At 41.4% G+C, this 25,275-nt stretch overlaps 3 protein-coding genes and 1 long non-coding RNA gene across 4 annotated transcripts; 2 read left to right on the top strand and 2 right to left on the bottom strand.

Annotated features, from left to right (window-relative positions):
* Positions 1-1,767: 1,767 nt before the first annotated feature.
* Positions 1,768-3,831, bottom strand: LOC121678101 (cytochrome P450 2J2-like). The gene is made up of 5 exons (XM_042057319.1): positions 3,577-3,831; positions 3,181-3,322; positions 2,776-2,963; positions 2,512-2,653; positions 1,768-2,252 (listed from the first exon to the last, which is right to left on the bottom strand). Exons 2-5 carry the CDS (start codon positions 3,266-3,268, stop codon positions 2,077-2,079), a joined length of 594 nt encoding a protein of 197 aa, XP_041913253.1. The 5' UTR covers positions 3,269-3,322; positions 3,577-3,831; the 3' UTR covers positions 1,768-2,076.
* A 5,438-nt stretch (positions 3,832-9,269) lies between these two features.
* LOC121677922 lies at positions 9,270-10,637 on the top strand. Its single transcript, XM_042057080.1, has 4 exons — positions 9,270-9,487; positions 9,590-10,074; positions 10,221-10,297; positions 10,406-10,637. Exons 2-4 carry the CDS (start codon positions 9,592-9,594, stop codon positions 10,635-10,637), a joined length of 792 nt encoding a protein of 263 aa, XP_041913014.1. The 5' UTR covers positions 9,270-9,487; positions 9,590-9,591.
* On the top strand, positions 10,567-11,963 carry LOC121677923. The gene is made up of 5 exons (XM_042057081.1): positions 10,567-10,583; positions 10,819-11,033; positions 11,203-11,327; positions 11,445-11,889; positions 11,948-11,963. Exons 2-5 carry the CDS (start codon positions 11,002-11,004, stop codon positions 11,961-11,963), a joined length of 618 nt encoding a protein of 205 aa, XP_041913015.1. The 5' UTR covers positions 10,567-10,583; positions 10,819-11,001.
* Positions 11,964-19,127: 7,164 nt separating this feature from the next.
* LOC121678103 lies at positions 19,128-22,318 on the bottom strand. Its single transcript, XR_006021155.1, has 3 exons — positions 22,102-22,318; positions 20,637-20,775; positions 19,128-19,815 (listed from the first exon to the last, which is right to left on the bottom strand). It is a non-coding gene; the product is annotated as an uncharacterized LOC121678103 (long non-coding RNA).
* Positions 22,319-25,275: the final 2,957 nt, after the last annotated feature.

Below are 25,275 nucleotides of genomic sequence, written 5' to 3' on the forward strand. Positions count from 1 at the left end.
TTCACTCACACAAAAAAACATTAATAAGCATACAATTTTCAACAAATTAAAACAAAGTGCATTTCTAAGCAGCCATACGCATTTAATTGGAGCTACAATTACTAGGTTTTTCATAATTATGGACCTTCATTAACTGTCCATGCAAAAACACAACTGATGTGCAAGTCAAAGTTAACACGGTGTCTTTACATAATCTAGTAGTTATTATAAACATTTTCATGATGTTATCCATTCCAGGATGTTTGTTTATCAGATATCCTGCAGAAGTCAACAGTACCGGCAGGAGTCAAGCAGGATCTGTACATACACCCCAAACTTGGACTGGTTGGCTTTCAGCACTGTAACCCTTGTTGCTACTGAAACATGTGACATTAGTGCATTTCACCCTTGTTCTCATTGCACTCTCCTGTGCATGTGTTTTATCACTCATACCTGATATGATTAACTTCTGCGTGTAGAGAAGACATCCTTTTGAATAGGCAAAAGGTGAACTTCATTGCAACTGCTTATGTTCTGTTACACAATATCCTGTCAGCCTAAGTACTACAAATATTTTCCCTCAATTACCCAGGGCGCAGTTATGGGACATGGGACAATTCGTTTTATAAACTACAGCAATATACCATTAAGTGCAAGTAAGTTCACTTACAGAATGACCGACAAATGTAAAAAACAAATTAAGGACAATAAGGAAGATAGAGAGACAGTCAGTTAGTTAATCCATTAGTCATTACGTTAAGTACGGTAGCTAGGCCTGTATTAAAACGGCTTCACCTGATAATATTGGGATGAATGAGATGATGATATGTAATATATTGCATGTTGACTAACTGCTTGATTGATTTAAGACTTAAAGGCTATGTATAAGGCAGTATAAGTTGTCTTTATTTTGGTTATTCCTATGATTTCCTATCATTAATTATTTCCGCTTTCTTTGTTTGCTTTATCATCAAAGACATAATCTTACTCTCTTTGCCTTACTAAGGAAAAACTGACACTAGCCCAAACTGTCCAGTGACTGGACAACCAACTTGCCCGACATGCTCTTTCATTTGCCCTGGGCCAGCAGGCCGTTGCTTGAACCCTGTTCTAAGAAGACAGAAAGAGGAAATGGAGAGTTGATTAAAGACTGATAGATTTATTACGGATTGGACCTTCTCTGTAGGTGTCCTGTCCAGTAGTTAGTTGACCAGGTTGTGCTTCCAAGTTGTGATCCTTGAAGGGCCTAGATATTATTTCTGGGTCACATTTTTTTAAAACGTTCTATGTCTGTAAAGAAACCTTTGCCCCCTGGGTAAATAGGCAAACCATTTAACATTCTCCCAAAGACTGTTTGGACTTGGACTGGATGACTTTCAGCACTGTAACCTCTGTTGCCACTTAAGCATGTGACATTTTACCGTATTCCACTCTCCTGTGTATGTGTTCCTGTGTTTCATCACTCATACCTGATATGATTCATTTCTGCGTGTAGAGAAAACATCCTTTTGAATAGGCAAAAGGTTAACTTGATTGCGACTGCTTATGTTCTGTTACACAATATCCTGTCAGTTTAAGAATTGTTTTCCCCAAATAGGCAAACCCTTTATGCTGAGTCACACACACTAAGCGGTAATGAAGGGTTCATAAATGCAAACCCATTAATTTGTTGTTCTACTGCCAGGATGTTATAAAATGACATAATTGTTAGGAAAATGATCGCATAAGAAAACAAGTTTAATTGGGATTTTTTATCAATTTATTTATACATGATTTCAACAAGCTGATACATTTGATGAATTTGATACGTTGATACATTTCTACAGATATAGATTTAAACGTAGCATTTTTCTGGCCTTTGATTGCCTAAGAGATAACTTCCAGATAGTGTGGCAAACATAAAAAACTGCGTTACAATTAATCTTTTGTTATTAAAACAAGTGAACATAAACCATTACTTTTAACCATTTTTGCATTTTCCTTATTCTTGTGAAGATGCTTGACTTTTTTTCTAAAAAATAAGCATATAATACATCTGCGATGTATAATTTTATAAATGTTGCATAAGTTTAATGTATTGAAAAGGTCAATGCTCTGTCAGCGTGTATGTGCTAAAATTTTGAAAGGGAATGGGCTGCGTGTAATTCCCACATCTCCTTCCAGGCTTAGCTTGACTCCTTCTTGCATGGAAAACCTAAATTTCTGAAACAGGCTCACGAAAAACAAAAACAGCTCCATCCTAGCCAGCTGTTCTCCAAGGCACACCTGCTTTCCTGTGAGAAAAAACAGACACAGTTTCAGGCATCAGGCAATGGAAAAAGAACAACAATCCCTTCACCTTTGAGGAGCAAGGTTGAGAAGCACTTATAAACGTCATGAATCCTGGGGTTTGCACAAAGTTAATGACTGTGAGTGCACTATAGGTCTAGATAAGAGCACTATATATCATAATTGTATGAAGTCACCGGTCAACTAGAGCAATTACTCATCTTATGCGAGTGAATCACTCTTGCCTTGGACATTTAATCCTACCAGCAGAGAAGGGCATGAATGCGTCTCGTCTCCTGAACTTGCCCTCGGAGTCCAGGAAGTGACCTGGGTTGAATTCCCCTGGTGTCTCCCATTCAGACTTATCAAACAGCACTGATGTCAGATTGGTCATCAATGCTGTACCCTGCAGAAATAAAAACACAATCACAGATGTGAGACTGGTTATCAATGACATACAAATACAAATACATTAAAACCAACAGGGATGAGAATCGTTGTCTGCTTGACTGAGAAAGAAAATCCAACCTTGGGTATAAAGTATCCTCCCAGTATTGTGTTCCTTGCAGCCTTTCGTGGACCATTCAGCGGTATAACATTTCCTACTCTCTGAATCTCGTGGATCACAGCGTCAGTGTACGGCATATTGGCTCGGTCAGCCATGCTGGGTTGGCGTGACTGCCCAACTACATGGTCAATTTCTGCTTGCATCTTCTCTGTAATTCAACAGGATGGTAAACATTCGACATTCAGTAAAAAGTTTGAAACCTTTCAACAGTAAATCCTACTCTAACTTATTCCTTCAGTCATTCAAACTAGCGTGAATAACCATTACTGCATGTGCCCATGTATTCATTTTCTGCAGGATGAACTCCTCTGAGTCATTTGTAATCAACACACTGAGTTGTTTTTAGGAGACAGCCTGACTCTCACCCTGTACATCTGGGTATTTGATCAGGAGCAGCAGGCCCCACTGCAGGGTGGTGGAGGTGGTTTCTGTCCCAGCAAGGAACAGATCCATTGAGTTTAGAATCAGACCGGTCTCATCAAAGCCATCAGTGAGGTCACATGAACCCTAAAGAATAGAAATAATAAACCCAGAGTAGCCTCATATTGCAGTCACACTGGTGCCAGATGATTATCTTACTAATTATCTTCAAGATCAGAACATTGAAATAATCCATCCCACATGTAAATTGTGTGTATAAAATGGCAACAGTAAGCCTTATATGCATCTTAACTTCTAAAATTGAAACATTAACATGTTGGGCCCTAAATTCATTGATGGAATACAATCAAAACAATGAGCAATGAGCATAGTAGGCCTACTGTGCGGTTTGTGGAACCGTTGAGCTGATAGGCGCCGGAAGCACAGTGGCCAGGGGGGGCAATGGCCCCTCCACTTTGGGCTCAAAATATATTTTAATAAACAAAATCATCCACGAAAAAACAAAAAAAACGTCCGCGCAAAAAACGGAGAGGTGTTAACCATTATAGCGGTAGTAGCCCGCATCTAATATAGCCTAGAGCTATTTGTGCAGCGTCACTGTTGCAAAACCTTAAGCTTTCTGCCCATGGGTCAAAACCGATTAGCAAAACACCAGCAGCACCCAGGCTACACCCCCAGGGAGCAGACAGCGCTCCACTCTGGGATGTTCATTCTCAATCAATGCAACACGGAGAGATGGATTTGAAATGTAGCCGAATCTAATAACATTTTATTCTGGTTTGGTATGGTTTGTTCACCATTAATAAAAGCTAATGACAATTACTGAAGTTATGAATCTGTTGGATAACCACATTTAGCTTATTGCGCGACATGAGATTCAATTAATATCATGCGCAACGTGATATATCCGAAACATGTAGGCTACCAAGCCTTCGCAAGGTTTGTATAATAGCCTATCACTTAAGATTACCAGCAATGTTCAAATAGACCAGGTTAACCTATTTCACTTCTGTGTCCCCGTTTACCAAACCACATTTGCTGATACGAACTTCTGCTGACAAAAATGAGGCTGCATTACGTGTGGACATCTTAATGCAGTTTAAGGCTGATTTATGCTTCTTAATTGTGAGCCTACAGCGGCGGTCATTCTCGCGTTCTCCTTTACAGCAACAAGACACAATTCCTCCAACTCTAGCCTCGCCCTTTAGTCGTTGTCTTTTTCCCCTTTTCAAAAAGTGTGATATTCATACTCAAGTCATTCGCGTTCTGTCTCCCTGTACTTTTGAGACTCCTTTGCAACTCCAGCTGAGGGGCAGTGGTTGCTATTTCATTTAATTCACTTCTGTGCGCCTTGTGTGATATCACTCAAGTCTTGCTTTAGTTAATTAGCAAATTATTACCAGAAGCCAAAAATCTGACTCTAGCTCAAAAATGTCGTTATGTAGGCTACTTTCTAAATATTCAACATCGGAAGCAGCTGCAATTGTAACAGGACATTTTGAAAGAGACCTGCTGCGTACTTTGATAAGCAGCGTCATAAACCGCCCTCAAATACGGTATGTTTTGTTTAACTTCAAATAGCATAGGCTTTGTCTGTCTACTTTTGAAATTACATGCGGTGCTGAACCCCTGGTAAATGCGTGTGTGGTCCTATCTGAAATTATTAGCGTCTGTAGTCAATGGCGCCTGCAGGTACTCAGTGTTGGGGTCGTTACTCAAAAAAGTAATGTATTAGGCCTACACATTACTCGCTACTGTAAACATTTTTTAATCTATTGCATAACTTATTTACTCTCTATGGGGATTAACACCTTACATTAGGCTACTTTTGCATTACTGCGTTGAAATGTTTCTATGGACATTGTTATAGATATCGTCCCCTTTTATTTATTATTTAATTAATGACAGTTGTGAAACATTAGGTAGCATAATCTAGTCCAAACCAGGTTGCGCTGTAGGCCTACCAGGCATTTCTTATAGCTAATCTGCCTTCAAAAGTTAATGAACACGGCACTAGCTAGTGCTTTTAAAAATTGTGCCAATTCGAATTGCTTTATGGAAGCGTTGCTGCCCAGCTCGCGCACACTCCTTCACAAAGTTGAATGGTGACACGCACACAACTTGCAAAACATTGAACTGCTTTGAGTGAAGTGCGCTTGCGAGTTGCGTTCCTTTGGTCATTAATTGCCTACTAGATGCTCCTCTTCACACTGAAAACAGTGCAGTCCCAATTGTAACACCCTGATATTTTTTTGGAATCAATTCGTGGTGTGATTGACAGTCATTAGCTAGTTAGTTGTGCACTGTTTCCCGCTCAGATAATAATAGCCTACTCCGTTGAGTTTTGTTTTTTTGCCAATATTCTTGTCGCCCTCACAGAATTCTGAATATCTTTGCTCGCACACTGTAGGAACTGCAATGTGTACTGACGTGTTACACCAAACTCTGCTCAGCTACGAGTAGAGAGAAAGAATCTACTGTGTGTAAATTCACTCCAAGTTTTGGCCTACCCCATAAACTGCATGACAGTAGGCTATTTCTATTTATCTGTAAAATTACCGCATGCGTTTGCTCAACTTTATAAAGCAGAATTACGCAGGCTATTAGGAAAGCACACATTTTGTTTGCGCAAGAAAGACAAAATACAGTGTACAATTTGGGGTTAAATGTCTTGCTCAAGGGCACAATGGTGGAAGCTAGGAGTTGAACCAAAAACTTTCAGGCTACTGCACGCTAGCCCAGCTCCTTAACCACTACACTACCATCGCCACAAACGGATACAATAATATAATTTAAATAATTATTCATTCTCTGTTCACAAATTTGAAACATTCCACCTCTGAATAGAAAACCAGATAACTGAGTAGATTATTTATTGTTTAATTATGTAGCTATGTGATGAATGTCAGGTGATTGTCTAATTTCATTCCAATTACACAATGATCATGGAGGATAGCCTGGTTAACACCAGACCACTTCTCAAATGTCACTTGCTAATAGGTTTGTCTGGGTTCTCCTAGGCTACATGGAGGATACTCTGATGAAGACTCTGTTGTCACCATCATTACCACAGTCAATTCATCCAAGTTCAAATTGAACTATTGAAAAAATGAACATCAAGATGTGGGGTCATTACCACAGCCAATTCATCCAAGTTCAAATTTAACTACTGAAAAAATGAACATCAAAATGGTCTATCACATTACTGCATTTAAAGAATCAAATGTGGTTAAAATAACGAGTACTTCATGCTCATATTTCAAAGTGGAGTCAAAAGTACAGTATTTGTCTTTCAAACATAATGGAGTAAAAGTCACAAGTTTCCAAAAACATTAATACTCAAGTAAAGTACAGATACTCAAAAATAATACTTAAGTACAGTAATCAAGTAAATGTAGTCACTGTCCGCCCCTACTCTCTTGATTGTCTGAAATCAAAGCTTATTTAAAGAAAAGTGGTCATATGGATTTAGATATTAACATATAGACATTAACATATGGTATGATCAATCAACAATAATATTGATATCAAAAGCTTTTTTTAAGTAACTACATTGTCCTGCAGTGAGTTTCTTGAACAAAATCAATGACTTACTACTCAGTTCATATAGAGATACATAAATCAGAAATCATAAATAACACATATATGGCACACTGTAAAAAATTGAATTACACTTTGTTCAAGTAATTAAATGTTCACAATTGAATGGACAGGAAATAGGAATTATTATTAACGAACAGAAAAATCCACATCAAACTGATAGATTGCATCTCAGTGATGTGTGAATATATACAAAAGTGAATATTCCGAATTGAAAATACATAATTGCCACAGGTGTTTATTCAGCGCATGCGCTTGCTGGCCAACACACAGGGTTTCTTTTCCTCTCAGCATCGGAAGGGCTGGGCAACGTGCTTCTCTCCGGTTGGAGTTTTCTCCACTTGACTTGCAGGATGGCCAAACTTTGAAAAGGTACGTGTTTAACAGGCTTTAAGCATGTATTCCTCATTGTGTCCTACTCAAGAAATGATTTAACATGTCTGTGTGCGTTTTTATGAATTTAAGATTTCGATTGACCAGGTGCTAGTTTTGACGCAGTGTTTGCTATTGGGCTAGCTCATATGGCATTCGCGTTAGCTAACTTTCGAGCGACGGTCAGACCATATTGACTGTTTGTTTATCCCATTTACAAACTGTCAGCGCATCTGCGGTACAGTAGGCTATGGCCCTCTTCTTTAACCAGTGCGGTATTTCTGATTTCAGTGTGCACAATGATCATGCATCATGCAATGTTCACAAGTTGAGTGCATTAGTCCTGTGCCACGGTGCCTGTCTATCTGGCACTAGCCATATAATTTACCAGACCAGATAGAGCTCGGCATATGGCAGATTTGAATTCAGCACACCCAAATTGACAATGTATGACTGTTTGCCGACTTTGTCTCACAAATGCCTTTGGGTAGCCTGGCCATTTGCCATCCCCTTGGTACGCTTCGCTTCCACAAGGGTCTGGGATCTCGGCTATTGACAAACGCTTGCAAGCTGGAGGCGTGGACTCTGTAGAAGTTTGAAATGATTGGATCTGATTTCACCCAATCGCTAACGTTTAGCCGTGACGTACGTTATGCGCCAGCTCGATCGTGAAGTAAGCTACGCTACGACGCTCACCTGAAATTGCGTGCCTGATACAACAACCCAGAGTGATAGAGAAAACAGCAACAACCATTCCCCACCACGAAGACAGAGCGAGCAAGATGGATGTAAATGACCGATGCCGGCTTTGCGAGACAAATTTAAGAGTTAGTGGAAAAATAGGAAATAGCAGGTTAATATTCGACAGTAAGGTTGAAGATAATATATCATCACAGTTGTCAAAGCTAGATCTCAACATTGAAAACACGCCGCTTCGTTCGTACCGGGTCTGCCGTGTATGCTGTAATGTAATATCGAGGCTACTGCGCGATACAGAAGTTTTACAGCGATGGAAAGAAAATGAGACAGCAAAGGTAGTGGAGTCCTGTCCGGAGAATGATGGCGATGACACTGCCTCTGCCCCCACCGACAAAAGAGGCCGGGAGCCCACACCCTCAAAAACTCCACGAGCATTGAAGAAGTCGAGAACATCGACCGACTGGCCAGCGCCAAAGAGGAACAATGTGACCGAGGTAAGTTAGGGAAATTAGGCTATTCAATAAATTGTTTGTCTGACAGTGTATGTTATGCCTTTTCGTGATTTGTTACAACATATATCTACATAAAGTAAAATATAGCTGCAAAGCACCCTCATAGGCCAATTGTTAGGAACAGTAAGCCTATTTAAATAACACAAGAGGTCTTCGACCTTTCCCCTCCCCCTCACGACAAAATTAATGTTGTGTGACTGTTCAGTCGGTCACAACACGAAGTAGTAGGCAAGTAATAGCAGCGCTGTGAACGTGTGCGTAATGTGTCTTGGGCTTAGAACTTCAGTTTCAGAGCCAAGAAGATAGAAGGAGAGCTACAAGCTAGCTTGTTTTGGAAGACCCTCCCCCACATTCATTATCCCACCATAGAATAACCTCTGTCTTGGCAGTTGCACCATGTTAATGCTATACCTAATGTACCTTTATTGTAATGTTAATTCTATGAAAGAGTAATTTTATATTCATATTTCAGATTACGATCACCTATGGCAACCATTCAAAGAGAACAATTGCATGCCAAGCCGACATAGCTGGAATTGTGGAAAATGTTGCAAAGCAGAAGTTTGCTACAGCTGCCAATCTCATTTCACACAATAAAGAGGTAATGGAGCATTTACAACACAGTGTGATGGACATAGTGGAGACGGACTGTGTGGCTCTCTGCAAACCCCAAAATCACTTCATGCTGTGGAGGGCAAGTGGTCCTGACCTGCAAAACGTTTCATTTGAAGAGTTGCTTGATGACCTGAAGCGGCTGCCCTTGCCTTTTCTGCATTTTATCTAAAATCGCAAAAGACTCCATTCCTCACATTTGTGCAGCAGCCTCAATAGCCTTGCGGGGTAGAGAACCACGGTTATCTGCCCTTGCGTACTACGTCAACTGTGTGCTACTGTATGGTGGAGCAAAAAAGGCAGCTTTTCAGCGTCTTGCCAAAATGGGCATATGCACAACACACATCCATGCTGTCGGAAAACAGAAAGAGCTGGCCCAGTATTGCATGCGCCCGGTGTTTACTTTGAAACAGGACCTGGAGTCATACTTCAAAAGCCAGGACAGATGAACGAGAAGGGAGTCTTCAAAGGAGCCTGGAAGACCTTTCCCTATCAGGTGAGACTATTTAACCCAGTCTTTATATAAACCTTATAGGTATACATCTGTTATTTTTATGGAATAGCAATTTTAACTTGTGTTCTTTTATTTTCCATAAAGACATGTCCACTAGCAAATCTACCAAGGAGGGCGATGCCCTGGACGTTTTCACGTTTAGCACTTTGACTGACGAAGAGATGGCTGATTTGGGTGTTGCTCCATTGTCTGTCCCAGTACTTCCAACCAGTCATACACCACAAACATATTCCATAATATTTGACAACCTGGACTTTTACATTCAGACACATCAGCAGTCCATCACTCAAACAAACAAGTCGATACACTGGGTCCACCACATGTGTGTCATTAACAGAATCAACTCACTCCACATGGACAATGTGAAACCAACAAATGCTTTGATCAACAATGATCTCGGCCAATCACTTCCTGGACCAGACACGCAAGCTTGTATGCGGCGGGAATTTGTTGTGTTGGGAAGCCGTATCCTGACGACGTATCTGGATCCATTCAAGACCCTCTCAAGCGTGGTTGTTCACCACATCCCCCACCAGTTCTCTGAAGAAATGGCTCACCGCTCGACATGTGTATGTCCCTGGTTCTTTCACTATGAAAAGGAATATATAATTTTCTAACTTCTAATTTTAAATTGAAAATGATTTGCAGGCTAGATTGCATCAAGTTCTTGTTTTACAGACCAACACATGTTTTCTTAATTTTACTCTATCCATAGTACCCACTTGGACTTCTGTTTAAGGATGAGACTCACACAGCTGACCTGGTGGATGTGCTCCAGCATCTTCAACAGGAGTAAATATCAAGCGAGATCTATAATGTTTTTCTCATTTCTCCAAGCATCTCCAAGGAAGAGAAGCATACAGTGTTTGAATTGATAATGTTACTGTGATGCCTCTTTAGGTATGTGCCAAGATGCCCTGATGGAATTCTCAAGGTTTTGGTTGGTGGTGACAGACTAACAGAGGGCAATTGCCGGAATGCCCAGTTGGCCTTTTCAGAAGGGGAGACTGAGGAGGAACGTTTGGAGGGCCTCGTGTTCAAATACGAAGACTGGCACGCCATCCGTAATCTGTTTGAGGTTTGTAAGCTTCTAACTACAAGCTCCTTAGATTCCACACATTTGTGTACATAAAACACACTTTACTTTTTAGAGAGGAAACAGTGTTCATTTATCCTTTTGTTCAAAGATTGTTTTACATGCATTAGATATATATCATCAAATATTCTTTAAGGAGGCATCTGCAAAAGACCACAGCACACTCCTCTTTATATTTGTTATGCTTAACTGTCTCTCTCTTTACATGTTTCTCAAGGAGTCTATCCTTTACGATGATCTTCGCCAACCATAAAGGTGGCGTGGATGTATGAACTGTGTGTGTGTGTGTGTGTCAAAGAAAGCATAGCCACCATGAATTGGGCTGCTTTCCGCCCGGGGCCGTAAGGGGAAAGGGTTAGTATCAGTAACTACTGGTACAACTAACTATCTTAACACCACAATGAATTTCTGCAGTTGCATAGCTGCCAACAGGTGAGAGAATTTAAAGGTCCAAACATGACTTTGCACGAATCACATAAGTCACCCAATTGTGACTGAAGAAAATATGACTCAAACAACAATAAATATTTATCTATATGAATTCTTGACAAATGAAAGGATGTTTTCTATGTAGGTAGAATAACAACTTTCTGATTAACAGGTGCAGCAATGCAAAAAAAGGTCCGCACACAGCATACAACGCCTACAAACAGTTTGTGCAGACAGATACAACAGCTCTTTTCCTGGCAGCAGCTATGGAACATTTCCATATGGATGATGTTACAGGTTATATCTGTTACAATGACCTTATAGAATAAAATGATTGTCTTTGAGATACTGATTTAAAAGAATGTCTTCAAATTTATAATTTCTATTCTCAACCATCTCTTCCTGCCACTACAGAGGGGGTGATTCCGGACCATGTTCTGCAGGGGACTGAAGTGGAGAAAAGAACCTGGCTCCATGACACAGTGGCGGACGTGGTAGACAGGTTTATGACCTCAACGGACACCCTACAGCTGTCAGCTGCAGTGACTGGTGCAGCAAGAGCAGAACACACAGGAAAGGAGAAGCTGCCTTGTCGTCAGCCTGGTTGTACCAGAGTCTACGTGAACAAGAAAAGCCGAGAGAACCATGAGCAGAAAGTCCACCATCTTGTCGCTGCATCTGTGCCACCTGCTGCTTCCTCAAGTATGCTTGACTACAAAAAGCAGCATACAGAGGCCAGACTGTGCTTTGGCTTTTTGCCCTGGGACATGCTGGACGCTGTGAAAGAGGGAGATGGGGAGCGTTTGCTGAGGCTATATAAGATGCCACTTCTAATGTTCAAAGCATATGGGCACACTAAGTATGCCTACAGCACATTTCTGCTAACAGTGCAAGTCAATGCCACCATGTCCCCTCAGGTTGCACATGATGTAACTTCAGTGTTTCCCCTACAGTGTATTTAACAGCGGCGCAGCGCCGCCGCTGGATTTTCAGCGTCGCTGCAACATAATATCACGAGATTCACTTAACACACTGTAAAAGCACAACGGCCAACGTCATCTCGAAATTGTTTTCTGAAAGTCTTGAGTAAGTTAAGTGCATCAAATCCGCACTTAGCCTCTCATTATTCAGGACATATATGCGGCATGATGTATCAGGTGATTACAAGCCCAAAGACAAGTCTGCAGCCCATATGGCTAGCCTACGTTCTGAACATGGTTACATTGTTTAGCTATCCGACTGATGGGGTCTTGCTCCGCCACAGTGTAGCCTATGGTGTCATCGTTCACTTGTAGGTTACACAATAAATAGCCTACTTATAGGCCTGGTGACAATAAAAAATGATATTAGTTATATTTCATCACGAAGCTGTTTGTATGCCGTGAATTCGCTTGTAGCCTATGCCATATGTTAAGCTTGAGCAATTCCTCTGATCCAAAGCCTGCTTTGACACATTGACACTAATGTGAAACATGCATCCTCCTCTCCTAGCCTACATCAAATAAAAGAAACCAATTCATGATTACCGAAATGAATTTAACATGGGGGGAAAAAAGTTTGTTGTGATTTAGCCTACTGTTGTGATGCGGTTCTTTCTGCTGATTGGATTTATGTCCGGTGTCGTCAACTCTGAGAACTCTTGCTCCGGCTGACAATTTTATCCAGAGAGCTGATTTCCCAAAGATGAGCCTCCATCAACATTCAACGACAAATTATTAAAACGTAAGTCATGCAATAGAGTAAACCAATGTGCTACAAGGTGTATGGTCTTAACGTTAATTGTAGCCTAGACTTGTAACGTTAGCGTAGGGCTACATGTAATGTTTGCATGGGAAAGCTAGGCGAACACAGTCTAGGCCTGTTTAAACTTTCTGATAGTTAAAGGAAATATGAGCATATGTTGGCATATACGTATAGCCTAAATTCTGTCCACTTAGCTATAATAGGCTATCACAAATAGACCTTTTCTACGTTTGCGGCATTAGACATAGGAGCCTACATTCTCTTATCAGAAAGACGTGTTCTCATAACTTCAGCGTTCTCTTGACGGTGAGACGAACGGTCGCACTTCAATCAAGTAGCCTAGGTCCTTTTCGAGTTAATTGTGAGTGAGTTGTATGGTAACTGTGGGAGTGATGTAGAAGAAAAGTGAGTATTTACTTTTTTATACGTGGGTTTGTTGTTTTGGGACTGAGAAATAGACTACAAGGAGAGCATCTGGCTACGTGCATGCGTGTCAGCATTAATGGCCCCCCAACAATTCAATTCAATTACCAAAGAGCCTTAGAGATGTTCTTTGAAAAGCCCAGAAAAATTAAGTGCTCGCAGATTGGGTGTGGCCTTTGCCATTAAGACAAATTTAAATAAATTGTAAATAATCTTTTTCTGGGTTGTGCCATTTCATTTTTCTTCTATCATTTTTAACCAATAATGTAAAAGAAAGCTGAAAATGTCCACAAAAGAAACACGAAGGTATGATATAAAAAAAAAAAATTAACCCCCCCCCCCCAAGTAATAGCACCGCTGCTGGAAAAATTTCTAGGGGAAACACTGAACTTGGAACAGATTTTTTTAATGGCAAGGGTGGCAAAGGCACCTTGAGCATCTCAATAACTTTCTTTCTGAGGAACAAGGGCACAAATCTAACAGAAAGCACAGCAGACAGGGTCAGCAGATCGTTGGGTGTTTTAAAGTCCCTCATGGACACAGTTGACAGAGAGTTGCAGATATCGCAGCCTAGTGGCACCCACCGTGCAGCCGATGTTGAGAAAGATGTGAATACTTTGCTGGAAGTTTTCAGGAAGACTGAAGTCTTCAAATTCCAACCAGGAAGGCACTTTTCTGCATTCCCTGACTTCAATCGTAACATTCTCTCCAGGTTAAATTACGAGGGCTTATGTCAGTGGATGCGTGCAAAGTTGAAAGAATGGAGGGCTGTAGCACTATAATAATTCACTTGCCACTTTCATAGGTACCTTTCTAAACCTCTTGCATGGGCCTGCTTGGGCAAATGTTATTTGTGGAAAGACAATGTATATACTGTAAATATTTCGTTATTTGTGGAAAAGAGAATGTATATAGTGTAAATATTTCATTGTTCATTGTTTTTCATTGCTCTTACAAACAGAAATGTAAGTACTTCTCTGTTCATATTTAATATGGCTGTCGTCACACAACAGTCAATAGTCAACTCCTAATAAAGACCTTTTACTTTACTTTGGTTCATTCTGAGAAAGTCACTACAAACATGTTTTCTACAAATATTAAATAGCAAGTTTATTATTTACAGGCGAGTTTTGATAATTGGCAAAAAAAAAAAAAAAACACATTTAAAACCATATGTTCAAATACAAAAGTGTGTCCCTCCCTGCATGGGAATAATCAATTCACTGCTCAGACTCAGAGCTACTGACATGGCTCCTAATTGCTGCATCATCATCATCCACCTAGTCAAAGTAATTACAGTAATATAGATCTGGCTCAGTGAAATCCCCACCCGACTCAGACTGCAGAGTAAAATCCACATCTCCAAACACATCACAAATGATAAGTAATATCTCCTTGGCATGGTTTAAGCTGAAAACAGGAAGGTTGGCAATGATGTATGACAGATCAAAGATATACTGACAATGGTCCAACACAGAATCCACTAGTTGTTGAGTGAAACCAGTGCATGCTTCTTGTGAGGTGAAGAGTCTAGTAGATGGACTGATAGACTGGCCCTGTAGCCATTTAGCAAGTCTGCAATCAATGACCTGTCCTCTGCAGCCACATGCCTACATCTCTGGTTAGCTCTTTTGTCCTGAATCACTTCGTAAACTGGGGTGGGTTCTGAGCACGAGCTGGATGAACAAGAGCAGACAGTGTGGCAGTATGTGCAACAGAGATGACCTGGTTCTATGTGGCTGGGTTGATCTTCAAAATGAGAGTAGAGAAGTTTCCGGAAACATGTTTTTTGGCAATCTGCAAGCACTTCCTTGACTTCATCCTCCACCTTAAAACTTTGACTATTGTTGTAAATAACAGCATGAGATGGTTCACCATTTCTACCAGCCCTGCCCACCTGTTGTATTATTGACTCCAAGTCACCTGGAACTCCATACATAACAACATGAGACACATTAGGGAAATTCAGCCCCATTCCCAGGGCTGAGGTAGCAACCACTACACGGCAATTCCCTTCCCCCCCAAGTGAAGACAACAATCTGTCTTTGTTTTGAGGGAGGGTCTTGCTGTGGAACATGCCAATCAGCAGGTTCTGAGCCTGGTGATCAGGATCACAGTCAACCCAGGCGTGCTCTTGAAGCTCAGCCTTCAAGTATGAAAACACTCTCCCCACCAGGGGCGGAGCTTGAGGGGGTGGGGGGGGTGCGGCACGCCCCCGGGGGCCCGGTGCGAGGGCGCCCCTCCCCCACCTCCAGGTAAGGTGGGACGGGCCTCTCCCACGGCACAAGGCCGGAGGAGCTAAGATCATGCAAACGGTTTCTTTTCAATCATTTTCATCAGAGTGGGACGTATTAGGCTTATAGGTTGCCCCAGTCAGGATGAGTTATGACTACGGTTGCTGAAAAGTTTTGAAATTTACTTTGATGATTTAGTAGGTGTAAAATATTGAATAAAATGTTCTGCTGTATGACTGGCTTTATTTTAACTCTCATATTGAACTTTACGACGTGCAAATTTACAAAATTGGATCAACGATATTGTCTCCTACAGGCGTCAATGAGAGAACACTTACACTTAGGCCTACATGATTTTGGTTTCGATTTTCTAATTGGAGTAAGTCTTTGTGACAACACGTCATCATGATACATTTGATAATGTTTGATCGTTGTTTTGGTATGAAGCATCTTTTACGTAGCCTAATGAATGCGCTCTAGAAAGTGAAAGTAGCCTAACCTAGGCCTATATGCGCTCTGTGTCTGAGCTGTCTGTGCACGTCCGCAATTGATTACGTTCCTCAAATGGAGAACACATCAATCCCATGGTATTTTTTGCCCTAAAATGCATGAAACATGCAAGTTCAAAATCCCGCCGGTAGCCACGTTACATCTCCGTTTCATATTTGCCTAGGCTACTAGCCTACAATAAATTGAACGAACTCAACTGACAACAGGTATATCTACTGATTCGGTCATTGAGACTACAGAATACAGACTACAGAATACAGTACAACAAACTTTCTGTCTTTCTGAAGTTTATTTTTGTATTCCGGGGTACAGTAGCCTAATTGCATAATGTCTTGACAATAGTTTTTCTTACCGGCTTGCTGTTTAAACTGAATGCGCCGCTCTGAACTTTCCTGCCAGGTTTATGACGTAAACCTCATCTCGGATCTGGCATTGCCTAAACTCATCGTGTGAGAAATCAGATTATCTGTCAATAGGCCTATTGGGCTTTGAAAGTAAGGGATATTTGCTCAGTAATAGTAGGCTACATTTTGTAACATTTACAGAGAAACCGAGGGGATGCAACCACCCAGCAGTAACTTCTGCATTCAGTGATTTGCACCGCCCTAATTTTATTTTTGACTCTTCCCGTCACAATCTCTGAGCGCTCATTCTCCAAGTTAAAGATCATTAAAAACCACCATAGAGAATGAGAGAGCAAAGAAAATGGACATACACAGAGCATCGTGGACGAGTTCGCGGAGCGCAAGGCTCGTCGTATGCCCTTCAAATAGTGCTGCGTATTATTGTTGTTTTATTATTAGGGGTCATGTAGCCTAATGTTTTTGTTGTTGTTCTCTTGGTTACACTTCATGTACGTTCGTTGGACTTCAAAATGACATAGTTGCTCTCCGTGCCGCTGACGCTTGTAAGACCCGCTGTTGCGGGCATGTGTAGCCTATGTTGTAAAATTATGTTATGATGAGTTTAATAAGTTTAATAAAGGGCCCGGTCATGTGCCCCGCCCCCGGCCCGGCTCTGACTTGTTCCGCCACTGCTCCCCACCATTTTCAGTGTCTGGCAGTACACCAGCACAGGTTGCATTGAACAGCCCTTGTCCTTAACACGTTGCACAAGCCAGTCAAAACAGTTAAGTTCATTGCTGGGCACCATGCACAATCCCAGACGGATGTTACCCTTGTTAGGGCTGGCAATGATCTGAATGCAGTTGTCCATATGGAGAATTCTTCTGACTCTGTTTCTAGACTTGATGTCTGCAGAAGCTGTCAGGGCCAGTGTTCCTGTGAATTTACAAAAAATATAAAGTAAACAAGTGCTCCTGGCAAAAAGGGTTATTTTGTGTAATATGCCACAATAAAGACAACATAATGAACATCACTTATAACAATGCAGTGTGTCCAGGTAATCACTCAAAGGACATATTGTTATTGACCCTTGCCACACAGAATTGTGAATGCTAAGCTTAACTTGACAGGCCATAGGCTAAATAAAAATCGCTAGTCGGATGCAAAGCAGAATATAGAAAGAAAGGGGCACCAAGCACAGTGGCCTGTGAACCTCCGATTTTCAAAGGGACATCACAGCCAACGCAAGGGGCAACGACGTGGCCGCCGTAAAATTCACCCTGCTTATAACACAGTTAAGGAATGACCAAACTAACTTAGCTAACATATGCACATTAGCTAACACTACAGTTAAAGGGCTTTATTTAAACCAGCAACAATAATCTATATTACATCTAGTAGCCTATAACCTTTATGGAAATATAGCTAAGCCCTCTCTACTGAAGTATGAAACAGCAAGTGATGCACACAGTGTGGAATGGTAGGGGAATGCTGCTGCAACCAGCAAATCAGCACCCTCGAAATTTAGACGGGATGAATTAGGAAAGTGTGATTGGCAGATTCAATAGCTGTCAATTAAAATTGACCAATTAGGTGGGGCAGAAGAAATATTTGGGGGGGCATTGCCCCTCCCAGCCCTATTCTAGATCCGGCCATGTCCACGACTATACCGATGAGGCTGTCCAGGTAAACAGACGAGGTTAGCATCCGTCGCCATTTCGAGTTGAGCAGCCTAGACTCGGGGCTCCCGAACACCAAGCTGAAGCGTCCGTCCAAAATATCACGATCGTCGTGAACGCCAAGCTGCCCAGCACTGACTCCTAACTTTTCCGCTTGCTTAACTTGATCCTCCATCAAGGCTAGAAGAGAGGACACCACAACAACAATGGGGGTAGCTTCTTTAGCTTTAGCCTAGCCACCTCCTTTGCTATTAGCGGAGCCAACTTGAAAATCAAACTTTTCCCAAACCCAGTAGGGAGTAGGGCCACGACATCTTTGCCCAAAATAAAATGTGTTAAACACTCCTTTTGTTCGGACTTCAATTCTTGAATATTTGGAAGCGTAGCCAGCACGGACTGAATTGCTTCAGTAACTTCCGCCATTGCCAACTCCTCTAGGACTACAATTCAAACACAGCGCAGAATCTACAACTCCCGCCTCCTGCTCGCTGATTGGTGCAGAATCGAATCTACCGCTGCGAACGAGGCCAATGGCTGAAATCCCAGACGGAGTAGTGGAGGGAGATGAAAATCGAGCGGAAGTACGTAGGAAGGCAATTAAGGCCAGGCTAGCCTTTGGGTGTCACAATCCTGGATTTCAGTACCAGTGTAATAGTCGTGTTCAGAGAATTGGATAAATTACACTGTGTCTCTTTTATAAGTACTATGTCACCTGGTTTGCTTTGGTGTGTTCACCTGCCATTGTGGGATTGGCAAATGTGATGGTCAAGCCACAGGCCCTGCTGTAATTTGCAAATTCACTTATTGGAGCTCACTGCTTTCTTTCTTTCTGATTACATGTTTCAGATAGGAACACCAAATCTCCCATGTTCTGCAAGTACTGCGTTTTTTCCTCAGACCAGGACAATCTTGTCAGACACCATGAGCTTCACCACAGGAGACCCCACCACTGGCCTTGTGTTCATTCCAACTGTCCTTGTGTGTTTAAAACTCGAGGAGCCTTAAAGTCACACATTTCAAGACATCACAAAGGTACACTTGTTCATGATCAGTCTAATTTCACCTTCAAATGTGAATGTTGGGATTTTCAAGAAATATGTTCTGAAAGGGACTTTTTTAAACACCTGGCAAATCATCTTAAAATTCAGGAAACCGTTCAGTGTCCCTTTTTAGGTTGTGACTTTAAAACAAATGCTTACAAAACATTCAGTTTACATAAAAGCAGAAAACATAAGCAGTATAGTACAAATGACTTTAGAACTGTGATTCAGCCGTTTGCTGTAACTGCAGGAGTATTGATGATGGTGCTGCTTCAACTTTAATTCAACAATAATCGAGTCATGTGTTGGAGGAATATGCAGTAGAACATTTTGATGGTACAACAGTTGAGAACAAACTTGCAAGTCTTTTACTGTCTATGCAAACTGTCTTGCATGTCTCACAAAGTGCAGTTCAAACATTCAAGACATTCTTGACAAAATTGCCCATGCTGCCTTTGATATAAAAGCGTACCCTCAGCCTCACAAAGTAGAATCCATTGCAGTTGCTTTGATCTCCAAATACCCATGCCTCACAGATGTTGATGGCAACGGTTATGATGGCTGGCTTGGCAGTATCCGGAACAAGTTCAACAACTTCAGAGCAAAACTGCGACTGGCAGGTTGCAGTGACGTTTCCCTCAACAGCAAAAGGAAGGCCGATGGAGACTGGACCATACACACTGAAGAAGGCCAAGCGTGGGGAGATCAACCATTTTCCTGAACATCCAAATCAGCAGGATGATTCTTCACATCAAAGAAAGCTCTTGGTGGAAGTGTAACCAATGTGTAAATAACTTTCTTCTGGGGAGTTACTGTAACCACACAACACACCAGAGTCAGAGGAAATTGCGATATAAAAATATAGGATTTATTACAGTGCATGCACTGTTCTGTAATCCGTAGAAACTTCGTTCAAACTTTGTAACGTAGGTCTTGAAAAGGACACGTGGGGAATGTATTTTTCACTTTTGTAAACTTTATACTTTGAGATATTAATAAAAAAAAAAAACAAGCTTATTGGACTAATTAATTTGATTTGCACCTGTATCAACTTCCAGCTGCTCACTATAAGGACCCATCAAAGGGCCAATTAAACTGATTGCACCTGTTTCAACCATCCAACTTTCTATCCATTCATCCTCTTCAAACCATTCATTTATCCACCCATTAAACTATCCATCAACATCCATTAAACAATCTGCCCATCAACATCCATTCAACTTTCTGTCTATCAACATCCATTACACTATCTACATTCAACTTTTAAACTATATAGGCCTACTCTGTCTCAGGCTTTAAGCATACAATCTGGCTCTCTTAAGACTACCATTTCCTCTGCCCACAACAGTTTCAAAATAAATGTCCCCACTACAATAATTCACTATTAAATAATTTAACCATTTAAACTACTCAACTATTTAACTGTTCAGCCATTTCAACTGTTAGTTGTTATCAACTATGACTCCTGCCAACTGTTTCCAAATAAAAGTTTGTTTGGCATTTTATGTTAATAAACAGTACGTTTATTTTCATGCACTGATCATTTCCTCGAAATTACATTTTCTAGTTTTAAATACAGTCACTTGAGTTTCTTCTAAAAGAAATGACTCCGTTAATTGAGAAGGAAACCAACATTCCATAGATCCACACAGAGGAGGGAGAAGGAGCCAGCTAGGACGCAGCAGCAAACGCAGGCAGATTCGTGAGGGGGCGGGGTCACACCGTGACTGACGTCAGGTACCAGGGTCCGGCAGACAGCAGACACACGCACACTGGCGGGGAGAGAGAGAGAGAGAGAGAGACTCTAAAGCGAGTCGGAGGGCATAGGAGACAGGACATTTACAGGGAAGACTCCCAATATTCAATGTTCCCCAACAACAATTCAATGAGAGAGAGAAGGAGAGGTCAGCACAGCAAATCTTCACGTCAGTGTCCAAAAAAACAATAAAGCTTCACACCGCAACACACACAATTACGATGCAATTGAGTCCATAAAAATACTGGGAATATTCTTTCCAAATGCCCAACTCTTAACGTGATCTTGGAGTAGCCCAATCCATACAGCAGTAGGTTAACAGTCCCCTCTCGTACCACAGCCCATCTAGTGTAGATTTAAGGAGCATGTAGGGTAGACTGAGTACAGTTGAGACATGTGTACAGTTGAGACACCTTAAATATCTTGCTTGCACAGCAACCCCAAGTTGTGATTTTTGCTATGCACATGCGTATTAGTGCCCTCTTTGATCATGGCAAATTTGAACGACAAAAGTATCTCCCATCCAAGGATATCGGCACATGTTTTTTTTCCAAAGTAAGAATTTCACTTCACCATGCACCTTCGACAATGAATAGCTCATTACACTTATGTTACTGTTAAATGTAACTGGTATCATTACAAACATTATTCTGTGTCCTAAAAACTGGCATATTTTATGGCATTGTGTCATGTAAGGTCGTTGCAAAATCTAGAGAAATGTGTGAGGTGGTCAGCGGGGTACAATTGAGACACACATTGGATTGTGTTAGGCTACTTGAACATTCCATTTGTAGGCTACTGTTCGCTATCTGTTCCTGTGTCACATTTTGTTCATGATGTATTCCTTTTAACCAACGCTAATTTAAATGAAATGAATGAATTCGAAATACAAACAATTAGCAATTGCTATGTTTTTATTTATTAAACTTTCCAACTAACGGTTAGTTAACTATACATCATTAAAGATGGGTGTCTCAACTGTACCAGGTGGGTGTCAACTGTACTCTATAGGGTACAGTCAAGACAAAAAATGCACCTTATGTTTATGAGCTAATTGTGGAAAATATAAACTACTTATGGGTATTATTGATTTATAATATTTTAGTCTACAAGCTAAGGAAATGGCATGTGGAATGTTGTGTGGAAAATCACTTCTTTTCAGTATCTATTTTTGTTTGATTTTGTGTGGGCAAAAAGTGTCTCAACTGTAGGCCTACTCAGTCTACCCTACTTAACTTGGCAGAGGAGCGACGAGAAGTCGCACCTCCGGTGTAGGTCAATAGGCAACACAGAGGCCTGTAGCAGCAGCGCTGGTTCAGTCAACAAACAGCAATATGCCTACGCTGGTTACGATCGGTAACGGTGTACTTTCCCTCTGGCTGGAGCTGCAGGAACAGTTTTCTTTTCCCCAGGTTCTCCGCACGATGGTCTCATCTTTGCTCATCTCTCCCACAGAGATCAAACGGAAGGTTAGAAACCCACTTCCTCGTCTCTCATGCAAGGGGATCCGGTCACTTAAAAAACGCTGTCAATAATTAGCCAAATCACCACACCTGTGACAATTAACACCTGTGCTTATCTCATATGATAACCCAAGACAGGTGAGCAGAGCATGTCATACCACAAGCCACCACCAGGAAGCAGACATAACAAACAAACACAGACAATCATCCCCGTGACAGAAGCATCAAAGACAGCCAAAATAGATGAGAAATTCGTAAGAGAAACGATGGAGATGACCTTTTCCCTGAGGAGAAGGGAGATTGTTGATGACCAGCCGATGGTGATAGAAGTGCAAGACAGATGGCCTGCTTTATTATGACCGCCGCGCAGCGAAGCGGCGGTCATATAGGTTTAGTCAGATTTTTTTTTTTTTTTTCGCATGTCCAAATTTCCGTCAAGGATTCCCGGGACACTGAAAGACCGGGGTAGACGAAACTTGGTGGGCATGTAACCCCACATGGATAGCATGGAACCATCATTTTTCGTTTTGATCTGTAGCCCCCCCGCTGAACTGCACCCCCCGAAAGGAGGGTAGGGCAGACACAGTTTTCTGTGAATATCTCGAGAACCGTAGGGCTAGGAGGTCCACCTTTTTTTTGTATATTTGGTCTTAAGGGGGCATGTCAACCCATCCCATTACCACTTATTTCATGTATAGCTCCACCTAGTTAAAAATTAAAAAGCAAAAAATTAGGTGTTTTCATCACAATATCTCTGGCTGACATGGTCAAAACTGCACGAAATTTAAAGTGTAGGATCATTATGACACCTTCCGAATGCATGCCAAGTTTTGTGAACTTTCGTTCATGGGGGGCCTTACAATAAAATGATTTATGTGGACATTTAGTGACCGTACACCAACAAGGATTCCCGGGACACTGAAAGACCTGGGTACACGAAAATTGGTGGGCATGTAACCCCACATGGATAGCATGGAACCATCATTTTTCATTTTGATCTGTAGCCCCCCCGCTGGACTGGACCCCCCGAAAGGAGGGTAGGGCAGACACAGTTTTCTGTGAATATCTTGAGAACCGTAGGGCCTAGGATGACCAATTTTTTCTGTATGTTTGCCTCCAGGGGTCATGTTAACCCATTCCATGTGCACACATGTGCATAAGCAGATATACACACACACACATACATTCACACTCAGTAATCGTATGACACATATTCAAGAATTTCTCAGAATTATGAACAGGCAAGATGGGGGTAGGGTTGTATAAAATGAATTTTACATGTGAAATCTATGAACTAATCATGTTTTGGTACTTGTTGTGTAGCAGATACCATTGAGAATTGAGTGTGGATAATGCAATTTATTTATTTTTGTGGAAAAAATGTGCTGGACTGGGCGGCGGTCATATTTTGTACCGCTCTGCGGTACATCTAGTTTTTCAAGGAGCAGGTAAGAATTTACAAATTTGATACTGCTGTAGACATCTGGTTACATTTCTGTATGCTGAGAACCCTTCCATTGTTTGACCTGTTCCTTTTTGTGTATGTTGCTTTGTGTATTTGACAGATTGATGCTGAGCTGATCACAAACAAGATGCTATTGAGGACCTTTAGAGCTGCAGTGGACAATTACACTCCCAAACTACTTCGTCTGTACCGTGCCCGAAAAACAGCCTTTGGAAAGGTTATGGATGATGTCATGGCGAAGCTTGATGATGAGGTATGTTGTGGTTGAAATTCTTAGCTTTTTGGAAGACTGCTCAAACCAGGCTAGGCTTTTGTTAAACTGATCATATTAAAAAAACAAAGAACATATGTTGCACTGCTTCAAAAACATAAAAGGAACAGCAAAGCAATGCAACTCCCAGGTCAGCCATACTCCTATGTCGGCCTGTCCAGCTAGAAAGAAACCATTGTTGTGAAAGGGTCTTTGTGCAAATTTAACAGGCAATGGGTAGAAATTAGAGGTACTAACAAAAAAAACAGCCCGCAGTTATCCTGTTGTGGTGGCCACAGACCATTTCTCTTTCTTTCTGGCAGATGATTTTACCGAGAGGCGGTGTCGATCACTCACTGAATTTGCTCAGGTAGTGCTGCTCATCCAAGATGGTACATCGTGTGCTGTTGAACATCGAAATTGTCACATCCACCATTGGCGCCCTATGCTCTTCACAAATGTTGTAGGCAGCATTACCTGTGATATAAGCAAATTACTCCCCGGACCTCATGCCCTCTTCATGAAGTCTGTTTCTGACCATTTAGAGCAGAAACATTCACGGTAGTGGCCTGCAAAGCTCGTTTTGCAGGCCTCTGGCAGTGTTCTTCCTGTGCCATATGTTGCAAGGAAGAAGATCGCAATCTTGCTGCTGGGTTGTAAACCGACTATGTCCTCAACGTCCCCTGGTGTGCTGTCACGTCCCCTGGCATCTCCTCCATACTCTGCACACTACTGATGGGTACCGCACACATTAATGAGCCATCTTGGATGAGTACCATTAGCTGAGCAAATTCAGTGGATGACCCACTGCCTCATGATACCATCAGGGATATGAAACTGTCAGGATGCACATGACCAAAAAAGATGATCTGTGGATGGCACAGAGGAATAACTATTTTTGGGGCATTATTTGGTTATTACCTCTAAATTCTATCCATTGCCTGTTATATTTGCACAACAGAAAGCAAAATAAATTCACATTGTGTTACTTCCCAACTAGACAGGCTGATATCATAGATTGACTTGATCATGATTGACTTGAGTTTTATTGCTTTGTTTTTGGTGTCCCATTTATGTTTCTGGAACAGTGTAGTTGCTGGGGAAAATCTTTAATTAATATGGGAGTAGAAAAAAAAAATGAATGAGTAAAAATATTTTCGATATTAGAAAGTGTTTGAACTCTCAACTATTATGACTAAACTGTTTTTTCCTGCTTTTTTGGCATAGACCTCTGACATCCTCAGGCACCGCAAAGATGCTGCTCTTCGAGGACTTCCGGTATTTCTCCATGAGGACCCTAAGGAACTTTTCAAAGAATGCCTTGTAAGTAGTCATTAG

The sequence above is a fragment of the Alosa sapidissima genome, chromosome 12 (assembly GCF_018492685.1).
Source record: "Alosa sapidissima isolate fAloSap1 chromosome 12, fAloSap1.pri, whole genome shotgun sequence".
Taxonomy (NCBI): domain Eukaryota; kingdom Metazoa; phylum Chordata; class Actinopteri; order Clupeiformes; family Clupeidae; genus Alosa; species Alosa sapidissima.

Bases quoted from the DNA above. Each gene is read 5' to 3' on its own strand.
- LOC121678101 (XM_042057319.1), bottom strand. From the start codon at position 3,268: ATGGATCTGTTCCTTGCTGGGACAGAAACCACCTCCACCACCCTGCAG. The intron at 2,964-3,180 runs GTGAGAGTCAGG...GTTGAATTACAG, and splicing joins CAAATACCCAGATGTACAGG to AGAAGATGCAAGCAGAAATT. The intron at 2,654-2,775 runs GTTGGATTTTCT...TTATTTCTGCAG, and splicing joins GAGGATACTTTATACCCAAG to GGTACAGCATTGATGACCAA.
- LOC121677922 (XM_042057080.1), top strand. From the start codon at position 9,592: ATGTCCACTAGCAAATCTACCAAGGAGGGCGATGCCCTGGACGTTTTC. The intron at 10,075-10,220 runs GTATGTCCCTGG...CTCTATCCATAG, and splicing joins TGGCTCACCGCTCGACATGT to TACCCACTTGGACTTCTGTT. The intron at 10,298-10,405 runs GTAAATATCAAG...ATGCCTCTTTAG, and splicing joins CTCCAGCATCTTCAACAGGA to GTATGTGCCAAGATGCCCTG.
- LOC121677923 (XM_042057081.1), top strand. From the start codon at position 11,002: ATGAATTTCTGCAGTTGCATAGCTGCCAACAG. The intron at 11,034-11,202 runs GTGAGAGAATTT...TCTGATTAACAG, and splicing joins AGTTGCATAGCTGCCAACAG to GTGCAGCAATGCAAAAAAAG. The intron at 11,328-11,444 runs GTTATATCTGTT...CTGCCACTACAG, and splicing joins CCATATGGATGATGTTACAG to AGGGGGTGATTCCGGACCAT.